Below are 13,452 nucleotides of genomic sequence, written 5' to 3'. Positions count from 1 at the left end.
CAGGGCTTCCTCTGGGGGCGGGGAGCGCGCGTGCAGCGGGCCAGCAGGGCGCGCGAGAGAAGGGAGACAGCCAAGTTACTCCTGGGATCGTTCCCGGGGCTGGGGGGCTGCAGTGACACCCATGGCTGGCGGGCGGGCGGGGGGAGCCCCGCACGCACGTGCCCCTGGAGGATGGGGGCCTGGGACGAAAAAGAAGGCGGTGCAAACTGTCACGCTGGGCGGTGCCAGCAGTGCCGCTAGTTAAGGCGGTGGAGTGGGGGAAGCTCGGGGCGAGCTGGCTAGTTGGCGCCCTGAGGCATGCAGGCGGGGGCTGTAGCTGCAGGCGGCGAGAGGGACCTGCTGGCTAACGCCGCGGCCCAGGGGGACGGGCAGAGGGTGCGGCTGCTGCTCGAAGCCGGGGTGAACCCCAATACTGTTAATGCCTTCGGCAGGACCCCGATTCAGGTACAGGGCCACGGAGCCCAGCTGGAAGGGGACACAGGCACCGGGGAGCGCGAGCTAGAGGGTCTTTGCATTTTACAGAAGCTGTCCAGCGCTGCTGGTTCGAGGGGAGATCGCCCTGTGGGGGGAGAGCCTACTCCAAATATGGAAAAATTAGAGATTGTAAAAAAATCTCTAGTTTCTGTACACCTATTGAGTCGGCCATTAAGGGGAGCGCACGGGAGTCACTTAATAGAGAAACGAATTCTGCTTCTGGCTGGCTAAATAGAGATGTGATGTTTAAAAATTCATTGCCCCTCGTTTAAAATTATTATTCATCGGTATTATTCATTTTAGGAGTTAAAGTGTACATTTTCCACAAGACTAATCGAAACGGGGCGCGTGTAATTATGGGGGACAAGAAGAATAAAGCAAAGTGCTAGCTCAGTATGTATGAATATGGATAGAAATCGTCTTAAATTTCTATAACACGGTCCACTTTGCTTTGTTGTTCATATCCCACAATTATAGGTGCCCCGTTTCGATTCTTCACCCCTTAATAAGTTCTAGAGGGAGAAAAAACTGAAGGAGTGTTGTGATAAAAGGTTTACATTAAACAGCACTATTTTAGATGTTTTAGCATCAACTTCATTCATTTCAGGACATTAAAAATTTAAAAGTTATATTTAGGAAATGGTACTTTGTTTCAATTACTATTTCAAACAATCTCTTGATCATATAAAATGCCAGATCACAATACATTTAATCAAGCATAACTGGACTCTGAATGACTGCCATTTTGTTTGACTATTTATAGGGGGAAGGAATTATACTTCCAAGGAGTAAACATGGCAGGGGGGAAAAAGAAAGGGTTTTGTGGCTAAAGTTCATGTCCACATATGTAGATAACTTAAAAAAAAACACACACAAAGTTATCCACATAGGTGGATGAGTTGTTATTGCTTTTTGTGGGGGGGTTGTTGTTTTTTTTTAATTATGTCCATATATGTGGATGAGTTTAGAAAAAACTAAAAACCCTTCCCCTTTTTTGCTGCCCTTAAAATGGCTGTCTCTCAGACCAGTTTACATAGATTCTGTCTGTGCTCAATTACATTTGATAAAAATGTTGCAACCGATTTCTATGATGAGTTTTTATTCCTTTTTTCTTCTTTTAAAAAGTGCATCCTTTAACCCACTTTCTATTTATCTTGCCCACAGAGATTGTTGGTTAAAATAAATTGAAATTTGGACACATTTAATATAGTGAAACTTCAAATATATTTTACTAATCATTTAAAGCATATTAAAGTAACTCTACCTCTTGTTTGATTGTGCATGTGAAGCAGAATACACATGAACAAATTTTACACACTTAATATTTAAGTATGCTGCAGAATCAATCAAGTATATTAAACCCAGGTCAAGAGTTGTTTTGGATTTCCTTTTATGATTTAAAACAAAGACAAAACTTCCCCTCCAGCTCTGCCGCCCTTTCTTTGAGCATTAATTTACAATGGAAATCTGTCAAATGAAAGTCTTTTCTTCTAGTCAGTTAATTTTATTATGAATTAGTTTTCTAGTACATTTTCCTAGTTCACTGCACAGAGGAAATTTTTCAAAGAACTGTTCATCTCTCATTCACCACTTGTAAATGAAGGTCATGTCTGCGTAAATTGACTTGATAAATGTGATGGCGAGTTTTATTTTTTATCAAATATAAAAATGAGTGCAGTCAAAAAACATCGCTACTGAGCGAGGGGGCTTAAGGATGTATTTGGTACATATGCTCTTGATTTGCACTGGGTAAACTCTTTTTAATGTTTACCTTTTTCAGTGTTTAAGATGAAGTTTACAGAAAAATATTATCAGAATACATACTCATTTGAAATATGTATTTATGTAATGACAGGTTTCAGAGTAACAGCCGTGTTAGTCTGTATTCGCAAAAAGAAAAGGAGTACTTGTGGCACCTTAGAGACTAACCAATTTATTTGAGCTCACGAAAGCTTATGCTCAAATAAATTGGTTAGTCTCTAAGGTGCCACAAGTACTCCTCCTTTTCTTTTTATGTATTTATGTAGTTCAAGAGCTATGCAACGTATGCAAGTAGCTAAATATACAAAACCCTAGAAAGCCTGCCCTACTGATGCTAATGGCAGTTCTGTCATGGACATCTACGGGGTCCGGATATCACCCTGAAGATTTACCTCCTTGGAACACAGGTGTAATTCCAAAGTCAAGCGACCAGATTCTGGTCTCCATTACGCCGGTGTAAATCCAGAGTAACGCCTAGAGAGCGTAATGCGGCTCAGACTCTGACCTTAACTCAGATAACATTCCCATTAGACCAAATGAGATTCTTGCTAGGAGAGCAAGACCGAACCCTAAATCGATCAAGGCTGACTGACGGCTTCTCCCTCCCAGGTCATGATGATGGGAAACACCCAGGTGGCGGAGCTGCTGCTGCAGAGAGGAGCGGATCCCAACCGGCCGGACCCGCGCACCGGCTCCCTCCCAGTGCACGATGCGGCGCGAGAAGGTTTCCTGGACACCCTTGTGGCGCTGCACCGAGGCGGGGCTCGCTTGGATCTGCGGGACACATGGGGCCGCCTCCCCATTGACCTAGCTGCCGAGAGCGGGCATCAGCAAGTGGTCAGCTACCTCCGCGCCCAGCCTGCAAGGGGTGCCGCTCCGCCCCAGGCATAGGGCACGGGCGTGTGGCCAGCCGTCTGCGGGGCTAACAGCTCAGCCACAGGGGCCTCATTAAATGCTTGCCCCGCTGAAGTCAATGGAAATTTTCCTGTTAACTTCAGTGGAGCCAGGATTTCACCCCAGGTTTTTCTACGGCATCCGGTGACCCATCCGCCAGGCAGCTGCAGCCTTGTGGTTCTCTCGCGGGGACTGCCCTGGCTGGGATGGACGGTTCACAGGCTGTGGTAGAAAACAGCTGCTCTCCTTGGTTCCAGTCAAACTGTATAGCGTGTAGAGAAAGAGAACCCACTTCTGGAGGAACAGCTTGATACTCAACTTGGATACAATCAGATTCCTTTTATAGCGAGCAGGCAAACAGATTATTCTTCCAGTTACAGTGAAGTTGCTCCAAGAGAAGATTTCACGGTAAAAGGGTCGGTAAGGTTGCACTGTATGGAGCAGACATCCTGCCTGCGTGCAGCCCCCAGCTGGTAGCACTCTTGGGGGCATGCCTGCTTTTTCCTCCAGTGAGTGTCCACCTTATCCACCTTATAACCGAACGGAATGGGGTACCTTTCCAGAAAGCAGGCAGGACCATGAGCCTGATCTAATTCCCTGTTAACATCAATGGAATCATAGAATATCAGGGTTGGAAGGGACCTCAGGAGGTCATCTAGTCCAACCCCCTGCTCAAAGCAGGACCAATCCCCAATTAAATCATCCCAGCCAGGGCTTTGTCAAGCCTGACCTTAAAAACTTCTAAGGAAGGAGATTCTACCACCTCCCTAGGTAACACATTCCAGTGTTTCACCACCCTCTTGGTGAAAAAGTTTTTCCTAAGAATCCCATAGTCGTGTAGGCAGCCTGATTCCATTCCCATTAAACCCTTTAGGAAGGCGGCAACAATGCTATATAATTTCCCAGCACAGCTACAATATATTCCTTAAAATGTCACACAAGCAGCATCAGTTGCAAGTGTTCCCATTAGGGCGTGACTCAAAGTGTTTCCCCCCGCCTCCCACCCCCTTCAATGGGTTTTGAATCAAGCCCTTCATTTAAAGATGCTAAATAACCTGCATTACAGCTAAAAGCCCTTGACTTTCTAGAATCTAGAGCCGGATCTCTCTCTGAGCAACCATCAGTATTTTCCCTGCTAAAATGCATTATATAAGCAATAAATACATGCATAGTACAGTCATAAATAGCTTCCTCGGAAGTTTTTATGTTGTACGTACTGTTTAAGGAGCCTATCCTGCAAGCTGCTGAATGCTTTCAATTTTTACTTAAAGAAAGGAGTATATTTTACTCATCAAAATAAGAGGATGTTGTTTATTGGATGGCAGCCTTTCCTTAGCTGTACTCTGTTACAGTCAGAAAACCCTTGCTGTTCCATTTGCTCAGCATTGGTAACGGGATTATGGGCCCTTAATCCCACACTTACTGACACTAATAGGAGTCTTTCCCTGGATACCAATACACATTGGATCGAGCCCTCTAGGGCGAACCAAATGATTTGAAGAATATTAGCTTCTTATGAAGCTAATAGCTTACCTCTGGAGAGCTACTATTTCCAGTTAGATCGAAGGGAGATATATGCACACGAACATTGGAGAGGTGTTTGTGTACAGTTATTTTAAATAACTGGACTGCGAGGATTCTGGTGTCTGGTTTTTAGATTAAAACCCCCAAATTACAAAAACCTCACAATATGGCGTAAAGGACCTTTATATTCCTTATTATCGACCAAGAGAGTCTCCCTGGGCAGATGAAGCAGCGGGAGAGTATGTTGTATATCATCACAGTGGGGGGAGGAGGGGGAAATGTTGTATTCAGCATATTAAATTCTTAGATAAACTAGTGTGGTTCCTGTGATTGGTATTAGACCCCTCTCATAACAGGATTCAAAATAGGCAAGTTGACTTATTGGTTTCTGTAGTGATCTAAGTGATAGATCAATGCTAAATCACAGAGTAATGCTTTTATTCATAACAGTACTAGAACAGACAGCTCTGCATTCCGATATTTTAATTTAGATTATTTTAAATTAGGTCCCTCATAGTGTGAGGAACTTTTCCCGCCTAATTTTACTTTCGAGGCATACACCCACATTAATTATCCCATTCCAATCCCTACCAGGAGGGAAACTCTGAAAATACACTCAGATTCAGAAACCTTTCCAAATTATGAATTTTATACTAGCAATGTGAACGTGTATCTCTAGAAAATATTCCTATTATGAAATCAATAGGCGCTTTGCCATTAATTTTAATGGAACCAGGATTGGGACCATTATTATGGCGTTTTGTTTTTAAAATCCGCAAATAAGCAATGGGTACAAGCAACAGGGACATCCAATACAACAGCTGAAGAGCGTGTGAATGTTCGTTATTATTGCTATCTGCACACCAGCTTCCCCCCCAAAGGACATCAATGAAAGAACAGTTTATAAATATGTTTGTGTATCGCTTCTGCTTCCCATTCAGTACTGCTTAAGCTGATTAAGTAGCGGTTATTATTCACGTGCAAAATATTAAAGTGGGTTAATCAGATAATCTAAAGTGATGGTTATTTTATGTTTGCACTAGTGTCCTAGGTTGGTCGCAGGATGTTAGAGAGATGAGGGAATATTTTTTATTGGACCTTCTGATGGTCAAGAGACAAGCTTTGGAGCTCACATATAAATTGGTCCAGTACAAGATATTCCCTCACCCCCTTGTCTCTCAATGTTGTTAAACTTTCTAATATAAAATTCAATATATATTAGTTGAGGTTATGTTAGAGATAGGTTGTCGGAAAGCTTATAAAATGTCAAATTGAACACCATGGGTATTTCAATAGTAGATTTTTTTTTTAAAAAATCACTAATATGGAAAATGGAGTTCGTCTGGCAATTTGCGTGGATAAAACACTTCAGAGAAGCAAGAAAATTCTACCAGACTTGGTATCAGTGCCACGCTGTGGATTTAAAATGTTATGTATAATTCTTAAATATTAAAGATAAAGATAACACATACACCTGTGATACTTTATACCTATATCTATTAAATCCTCAGAGTATTGAAGTGATGCCAAACGAAGCAGAGTTTTCTTGCTTCTGTTTTTTTTTTAAATGTAGTGTACTATGCTACCCATGCAGATTGCCAAAATGAAAAATAGCTCCCCATAACGGCAATTGGGGCTGTGTTTGAATTCTAGGTTAGGAATAGGTGGCACTACACCGTTTTGGATCCATGTCTAAGAAACTTTATTTCAGTTTTCCGACAACTCCCCCCAAAACAAAACAATTAGAACAATCCCCATTGGCAACTCGGGATCTTATTCTGCAGTCGACGCGCTACTGAAGTCCACCGCACACGGCAACGCGCGTGCAGCTTCCTCAGTTGTAACTCCGGCAAGACTTCCACGGTCATCCTTCGCTCCAAGTTCTCACAGCAAGAAAATCCTGAAAGCATTTGGGATACTCGAGCGCTACTTAACTCATTCAGGTCCTTCCGTCCCCGCTGTTCAGCGGCAGTTTAAACCGCGGAACCCTATGGAGAAAAACCCAGGACTGGAGGTTACTTTAAAGAAAAAGGGCTCAGCTGGAAGGGGCTGATCTCGCAAAGTGCTCGTCCGCTACCATCCCCGTTGCTCGGTATGGGAGATGAGAGCACTATTCAAAATCAGGCCACCCAGGGCCCAATCTTGCAAGGTGATGAGCGCCCGCAACCCCCCTCTTAAAGTTAACGGAGTTGGGGGGCGTTCAGCACCTTGTAGGATCGGACTCCGCTCGCGTTTTCTCACATGCTGCAAAAAACTATTAAGTGTGCAGGTGCAAGGGTCCATCGGGGCAATGCTGAAACGCCACTGCCCTGAAGTCACATTGTCCCAGCCCTCCCTCACAGGATACAGAAGTCAGCACAAGCCTTTGTCTTGCTATGAATGTGCTGTAGTATGAACTCCCCGACAGCATGTAGAGCCCTCTAGGGAGGGGAGCTTCATATGAATCTCAAAATGCTGTGGGTTGCGGTGCCTCGGAATGATTACACCGTTTTCACAAAAGGGGAGGGCGCATGCGTGTATTATGAGTGCCTTTATTACCCAGAAGGGGGGGGGAGAGACCTCAGTACTTTTCCAGATTAAACGCACCTCATTCTATGAATGGCGCAGAATGTAGATCAAATGCGCCTCTACAAGCAGTTATAGGTGAAATCCTGGCCTCACTGGAATCAGTGGAAAACCTCCTATTGACTTCAATGGGGCCAGGACTTCGTGTACGAGCTCCGCGGAAATTATACGCGGGCTCTTCTGGGAGCACGTCCGAGTGTCACATTATAGGTTTAATAACGATCTATATTAAAGTTTAACTCTATGTATCTATACTTAGACAGGACATCAGTGGGAGCGGGGGGAGAATAAAAACCTATTTCCGAATTAAGCAACTGGGGTAATCTTTGGGCTAGATCTTGCCGCCACTGAAGTGAATGGAATTTTTCCATGGAATTTGAAAGTAACGTGAAAGTAGCCAAATTTACTCTGGGGGGGGGGGGGGAAAGTACACAGGAGTGTGCCTAAGGGAGACTAGGGTTCCATCTGATGCGACTTTGCATTTGTAGACACGGACAGTGAAGAGGGTCAAGGATACTGCTGAATCAGTTAGATGTAGTGTGTATATCCATATAGGTCAACTGGTTCAAAATTATCCTGGCGGAGTTGGGAGGGGAGTTATGCATGTATGCGATTTTGCCCTGTGTGTCTAGATTACACTCTAGGCAAAGTCATACATGGAAAATCTGACTCCAGTCCCTCTTTTCATAAACCTGTGATGAGCAAGGAGGACACGTTTGATTGTCATAGCAATTCTCTCCCTGGAAAATTGACAAACGTTGCAGCATAACTCCCTGCTTCTGTTCCCAATGAAACCATGGATGATGAGCAGCCTGTCTACAGAATGTTTTAGGATATCTTGCAAATATCTCTGTATACATCTGGCATGTCTGGGTGAAATCCTGGCCTTACTGAAGTCATTGGGAGTTTTGCCACTGGCTTCAAAAGGGCCAGGATTTCACCCACATGTCCTTGTTGCCTCCACACAGAGACTGGAAAAGCAGGATCTGCATGGCCATTTGTCATCATCTTCAAGAAAGGTGTGTTACTTCAGTCTGAAAAGTCCTAGAGAAGAGCCAACATGTATTTAAACATATTCCTCATTTTAAAAACAAAAACCACTGATCCCAGCTCTTCTAAAGCAAATCCGTCTCCATTTTCCAGGCCCAGCAAGGCTCTGCTAACCCCTTTACATTAACAGCAGTGTGCACGCTCATACAGATTCAAGCTCCCCATAGGCTCTTCTTGGGATCTTTACTGCTCTCACGGTCTCAGGCTCCCTACTCGCTGACAAAGGGAATCAATGGCGCAGAAGCTTCTCCTTTCAAAGCCCTCCCACGTGGCTAGCTTGACGTTCCGTTTGAGCTTTGGCCGTAGAAATCAGCGAATGGATGTAGAAATCCGGGGGGGGGGAGGGGGGGAAGAGGCGGAGACAGCCAGCCAGGGCCGCCCCGAAAAGGGGGCGGAGAAGGTAGCCCGGTTGGCTGCCCCCCTATCACGGGACTGTCAGAGCATCCAGGAACATCGCTGGAGCCAGCACGCTCGGAGGGGCGGGAGGCAGCAAAGGAAGGAGCCGCTGTGCAGCCGAAGGCGGGGGGAAGACGCAGTAAAGCGAGAGTGCCCGGGGGTTGTCGGGGGATAAAAGCAGAGTCGAGACACTTACGGGTCCTGGGGAGGAGGGGGAATCCCAGCCTCGAAGAGCTGGATGGGCCGATCCTTCAGCCCTCTGTCGGGCAGAGCGCTCACAAGTGCAGGAGCGGGCTGGCTGCAGAACCCAGCCCCGGATCCTCAGCGCTGGGCCGAGTGGCGGTCGCGTGGAGCCTGGCCAGCAGCTCTGCGCTGCCCGGGGTGCGCCCGCCAGCCAGCAGGGGCTTTACTGACCCCCTGCTCTAAAGGGGGAAGACACCCGCCGACCCAGCGCTGCGTGGGTTAAGCATCCCCCAGTAAACGCAGGAGCGCTGGCCAATGCGGGAGGCGTTCGTTCTTCTGCGGGACACCCATTTCCACCCCTGCGCCTCCCCCCCGGCTCGAGGGAGGACCGCTGTAATGGAGGGGCGGGGGTTAATACTGAATTAATAAAGATCCTCCCCCCCTCATTCCAACTGAATCGTTGTTCAACAGAAGCCCTGCCCTCCTGGCTACAGGAAAAGCCCCCGAACACGTGGTAACAATGCAGTTCTTTTAATTCCACGGCAAAAGGCTTTCTACAGCCCTTTAGAGAGACCCCGGCATCGTGTCTGTGGTTGAAATAGCGGCTGACATGTCTATGTAATAAAAGCGATCCGCGTAACCCCCGCCCCTCCATAGCCCAGTTTTCCCTTGGTGCGTTTTGACATTACCTGGGTACAGCAAGTTCCACTCTCCCCCCCCCCAAGGGGCGCAACCGGAATTTTTCTAATAAGGGGGCCGAGGGACAGGCCCCCTCTCCGGTAGGGCGCCTGTCCCGGGGCAGAGGAGACGTGGGAGGCGAGGTGCTCCGGGGGAAGGGCTCGGCCTACGGCTGGCAGAGGGCGCTGCTGCCTGGCCTAGGGGCTCGGGGAACGCCCCCTCCCCACGCTGGGACTCCGGCATGGAGCTGCCCCTTTGGGCGGGCAGGCGGGAGCCCCAGCCCAATAGCTCCTGTGCTAGGGAGCGGGGGGGGGGGTCTCCTCTAAGAGCCGGCCAAGGGGAAGGGCCAAGGTTCCCCCTTTGCGCCCTAGTTCCCCCTGCGTAGCTAGCTCGGTTCCCTTGGGGTATAGGTGGGTTTTTCTACCCAGTGACAGAGATTTAAACATTTACAACCTCATCAAGTACAGCTGTCAATCAAAGATGCCCAGCACAGGTTACAGGGGCTGACCTCATTTGGAAATACGGAGGGTTCGCATGGGCAGTGCCCCTTCAGGGGCAGAGGAGTTCCTCGAGGCGGCGCTCGGGAGGTTTTAGAGAGTCTCCTCTCCGGGTAGTCACTTCTCACTGTCCCCAGAGCAGCCGCCACCCCGTGCGCACTTGATGGCGCCAGCTCCGCGTTACGCGGCGAGGCCGGCTTCGCGGTCCCGCAGCAGCGACCTAAGCCCGGAGCGGCCTCGTAAAACGCCGTGGAAGACAGGCTACACTGGAAGAGCGAATCCACGGCGCTGTTGCGGTCAATGCGGCCATCTTTGCCCCTGTGTAGGGGTCCCTGCAGACGTGAAGTCTCCAGTTTGCTGCAGTGGGCAGCATCCCACAGGCAACGAGGGCACAGAAGGTAGGTCACAGGATGGCTCAGCCCCAGACCATAGGGCTCGCAGAATTATCAGCTGTCCAGTTTCTCCTCCAACAGACTATAGGGTCTGACTGAAATAAATGCTCACCCGTGGGACAGACGGCTGGACCAGTGGTAAAAAGGAGAATGAATATGACCGGCTCCGTTCATATTTTCATCCCCTGTAGATTATTCCCAGTCACAACTACTCCACACTGTGAAGAGTTTCAATGGAGGGGGACGGGGTGTTTAATCTCGCTGTGTCTCTCACACACACACACGAGAAAAGGTCCCTTTCTAATAACCGATAGTCTCTGGTTTAAGACAGATCCACAGCTGGGGGGTTGGGAACGGTGGAGACCTAAACGATTCCTAGAAAGTCATCCAGGAATTGAAGGCTGCACAGACTTTGCAAACCGATTTTTCTTTTGGGGTGGGGGAGGAAGAGGGGGGAGATGCTAAGGTAATTTAGGAGCCGGTAGAAGTCTCAACACTAAGCCACATTCTTTCCACTGCTAAGCGTCATTTACAAGAATTAGGGATAATTCTTACAGTGAAAGAAACTGCAACCTTTAGAAATGCACGGGATAAGTTCAGCTGGCAGCGACGCACTGACAGACGCGTCTTTTAACGGGCCAATCTAGCTGTGGAGTTTATAAAACGGTTTGCATGAGTACCCGCCCACCATCATGAAGATATAACAAAGCACTGAATTTAGCATTTGTATAGTGCTTTCCAACTTCCGCTGTCTGATCAATCCCCGCCACACCCGATATTGTATATGGGGAAATTGAGGCCGGAGGGTAACATGACTCAGTCCAAGTTGACAGACCGTCGGTGTCACAGTCTGGAGAGGAGTTCAGGGAGGTTCCTGGCTCCCAGGTCTGTACTGCGCGTACACAGGGCAGTGTAGAGTCTAGGTAGTAAGTAGCTCGAGTTCATACATGGGGAGCTGAAGGAAAGGAGTCCCTGCACATCACTCCTGCTGTCTGCCATATACTAGGTTATAGTGCGTGTGCTTTCACCAGGAATGTATCTTTATAGGTGGCTTAGTTGTTGGAAAGAACCAGATCAGGGGAAGTGAAGATCAGGGATGCCCCAGTCCAGTTTGCAGAGCACCGCAACACACCCGCTGCATTGCGCCGGGTCTTTGAAGCCCGCTTGCCGCGTTTGTGGCTGCAGTCTAGGATTCATAGAGTAGGGCTGGCGGGCAAACAAGAATCCAAAGCTTTCAGAGATGGTTTTCCTTCTGCACTGGCCCCTGACCTGGGAGGCCCAGGTTTAAGTCCCTCCTCTGCCCGAATGGAGGCAGAGACTTGGATCTGGGAGGCCCAGGTTCGGTCCCTCTTGGCTGTTGGAGGGGCTGTGTTTGCTCACTCCCTGGTTTTGACCAGAAATGCCATCCTCGATCTTTCCTGACATCTGTCAAGACAGATTATGAAAATGGGCTGGTTTCCACCACTGGGCATTTTCTGAGCTAAATGTTTCATAAAAAAAATTCCCCCCAGCTGCTCTCTAATGTAGCCCAGCAGAGCTGCTGCCCAGGTCCATGTTTTCCGGGCTCTGCTCCTGAGCCAGCTGTCTCCGATCTTATTTAAACGGCCTGGAGGAACCCTCCCCACTGGAGTGGGCCTGGGGCCAGCAGCCGGAGCCTCACGCTGGAGTTACTCTGCAGCGCGCAGTGAACAATCAAGCCCCAGATACCAGTAGTTGCTCCTAACCTAAAATGGATCCACAGCCCCCACGTGCACTTACTCCAGTGTGCAGAAGTCGCCCACTGGTTCTTTTCTTTCCGCCCCCACTGACCTCTGCTCTTGAAGAGAAGGTGCCGAGGGGGAATTCAGTGAGCTAAGCTACTTGGTGGAGCATTGAAGTGAATCGAAGCCAGGAAACTCAGCTGCATCAGGCGCCGGCCTCGACTAATGCGTGTCGGTGGGATCTGGCTGCTCCACGCCAAGTGGGTGAAATGCGGGGCTGACTCGGCTGCCTAAAGAGGCGCCGGCAAGCAGCCGCACTGCACGCTTTGCTTTACCCAGAACCACCCGCCCAGTAAGCAGTTTGCCCCAGATGGGTGAAAGTATCTGAGCAGAGAGAGGCTGCTTTTAAAAACCAACCGACCAACCACGCTGTCCAAGCCTGCAGTAGCTGCGCTCCTCTCTGGGAAGCCGGAGCGTGAGCCTGAACCCACCCTGTTCTCCAGCCCGACCGCAGCTCTCCATCGGCCACACCCACGGTACGATGCTAAAAGGGGTGTGTGTGTGTGGGGGGGGGGGGGAGTAATTCAGACGTCCCCTCCCTCCTTCTCCCTGGTCACAGCTCCCCTGGTCAGTCTCTGCGCTTGATGCTGCACAGATCATGGCCAAGACAGAACAGGCTTCAGCCCAAAGAGGCTCCAGGTGTCCTGGCATTGGATTGAACCAGAGCGGAGCGGTCTTGTCAAATCAATTGTTCATGGGTTATTTATATTTTGCACTCTCGGGCTTGAGAGAAGGCCGGGCTTGAAACACGCCTTAGCAATGCTACTTCCTGCGATGCCTAAGAATTTGAAAGGAGGACCATGCCCGGCTTAGACAGCAGGACAATGCCAGGGCAGCAGTTCCGGACCTCTCCAAACAGAGGATTGAAATATCTACCGGTGGGGCCGGGGGAAGAAAAGAGGGACCCTGGTAGGGAGCGGTCACTAAGGGGTGTCTGTCTCCTTTGGCACACCCTTAACCGCCGATTTTTGCTTTTCTAATGTGCACGCTTCTCGGAGGTAACGGGCATGATTGTTGCCCCACCGAGATTAGTAGGGGCCTAAAAGCAGCATGAATTATAAAACCCATTTTCTAGAAGCTAGCCACCATTAGGAGGATTATATAGAGCCATCAGGTTACTAGGGAGTCACCCTTCCTAGCTTCAGTAGGAGGAGCTCACAGCCCACGCATTTCTTTCCTCCCCCCCCATAAGCTCTTGGTTTACCACCCCTCCCATCCCCCTCCATTTCAGACAGTCTCTGCATCTTCCGGTAATCTCCCCTCAACCGGGGGTTGTGT

At 48.7% G+C, this 13,452-nt stretch overlaps 1 protein-coding gene across 1 annotated transcript; it reads left to right on the top strand.

The window, feature by feature from the left end:
• Positions 1-297: 297 nt before the first annotated feature.
• On the top strand, positions 298-4,131 carry LOC141987053 (cyclin-dependent kinase 4 inhibitor B-like). The gene is made up of 2 exons (XM_074952099.1): positions 298-444; positions 2,845-4,131. The coding sequence occupies exons 1-2, from the start codon at positions 298-300 to the stop codon at positions 3,124-3,126; spliced, it is 429 nt and encodes a 142-aa protein (XP_074808200.1). The 3' UTR covers positions 3,127-4,131.
• Positions 4,132-13,452: the final 9,321 nt, after the last annotated feature.

The sequence above is a fragment of the Natator depressus genome, chromosome 5, assembly GCF_965152275.1.
Source record: "Natator depressus isolate rNatDep1 chromosome 5, rNatDep2.hap1, whole genome shotgun sequence".
Lineage (NCBI taxonomy): Eukaryota > Metazoa > Chordata > Testudines > Cheloniidae > Natator > Natator depressus.
The sequence above is the reverse complement of the archived record's forward strand: the minus strand, read 5'-3'. Positions and strand labels throughout refer to the sequence as shown.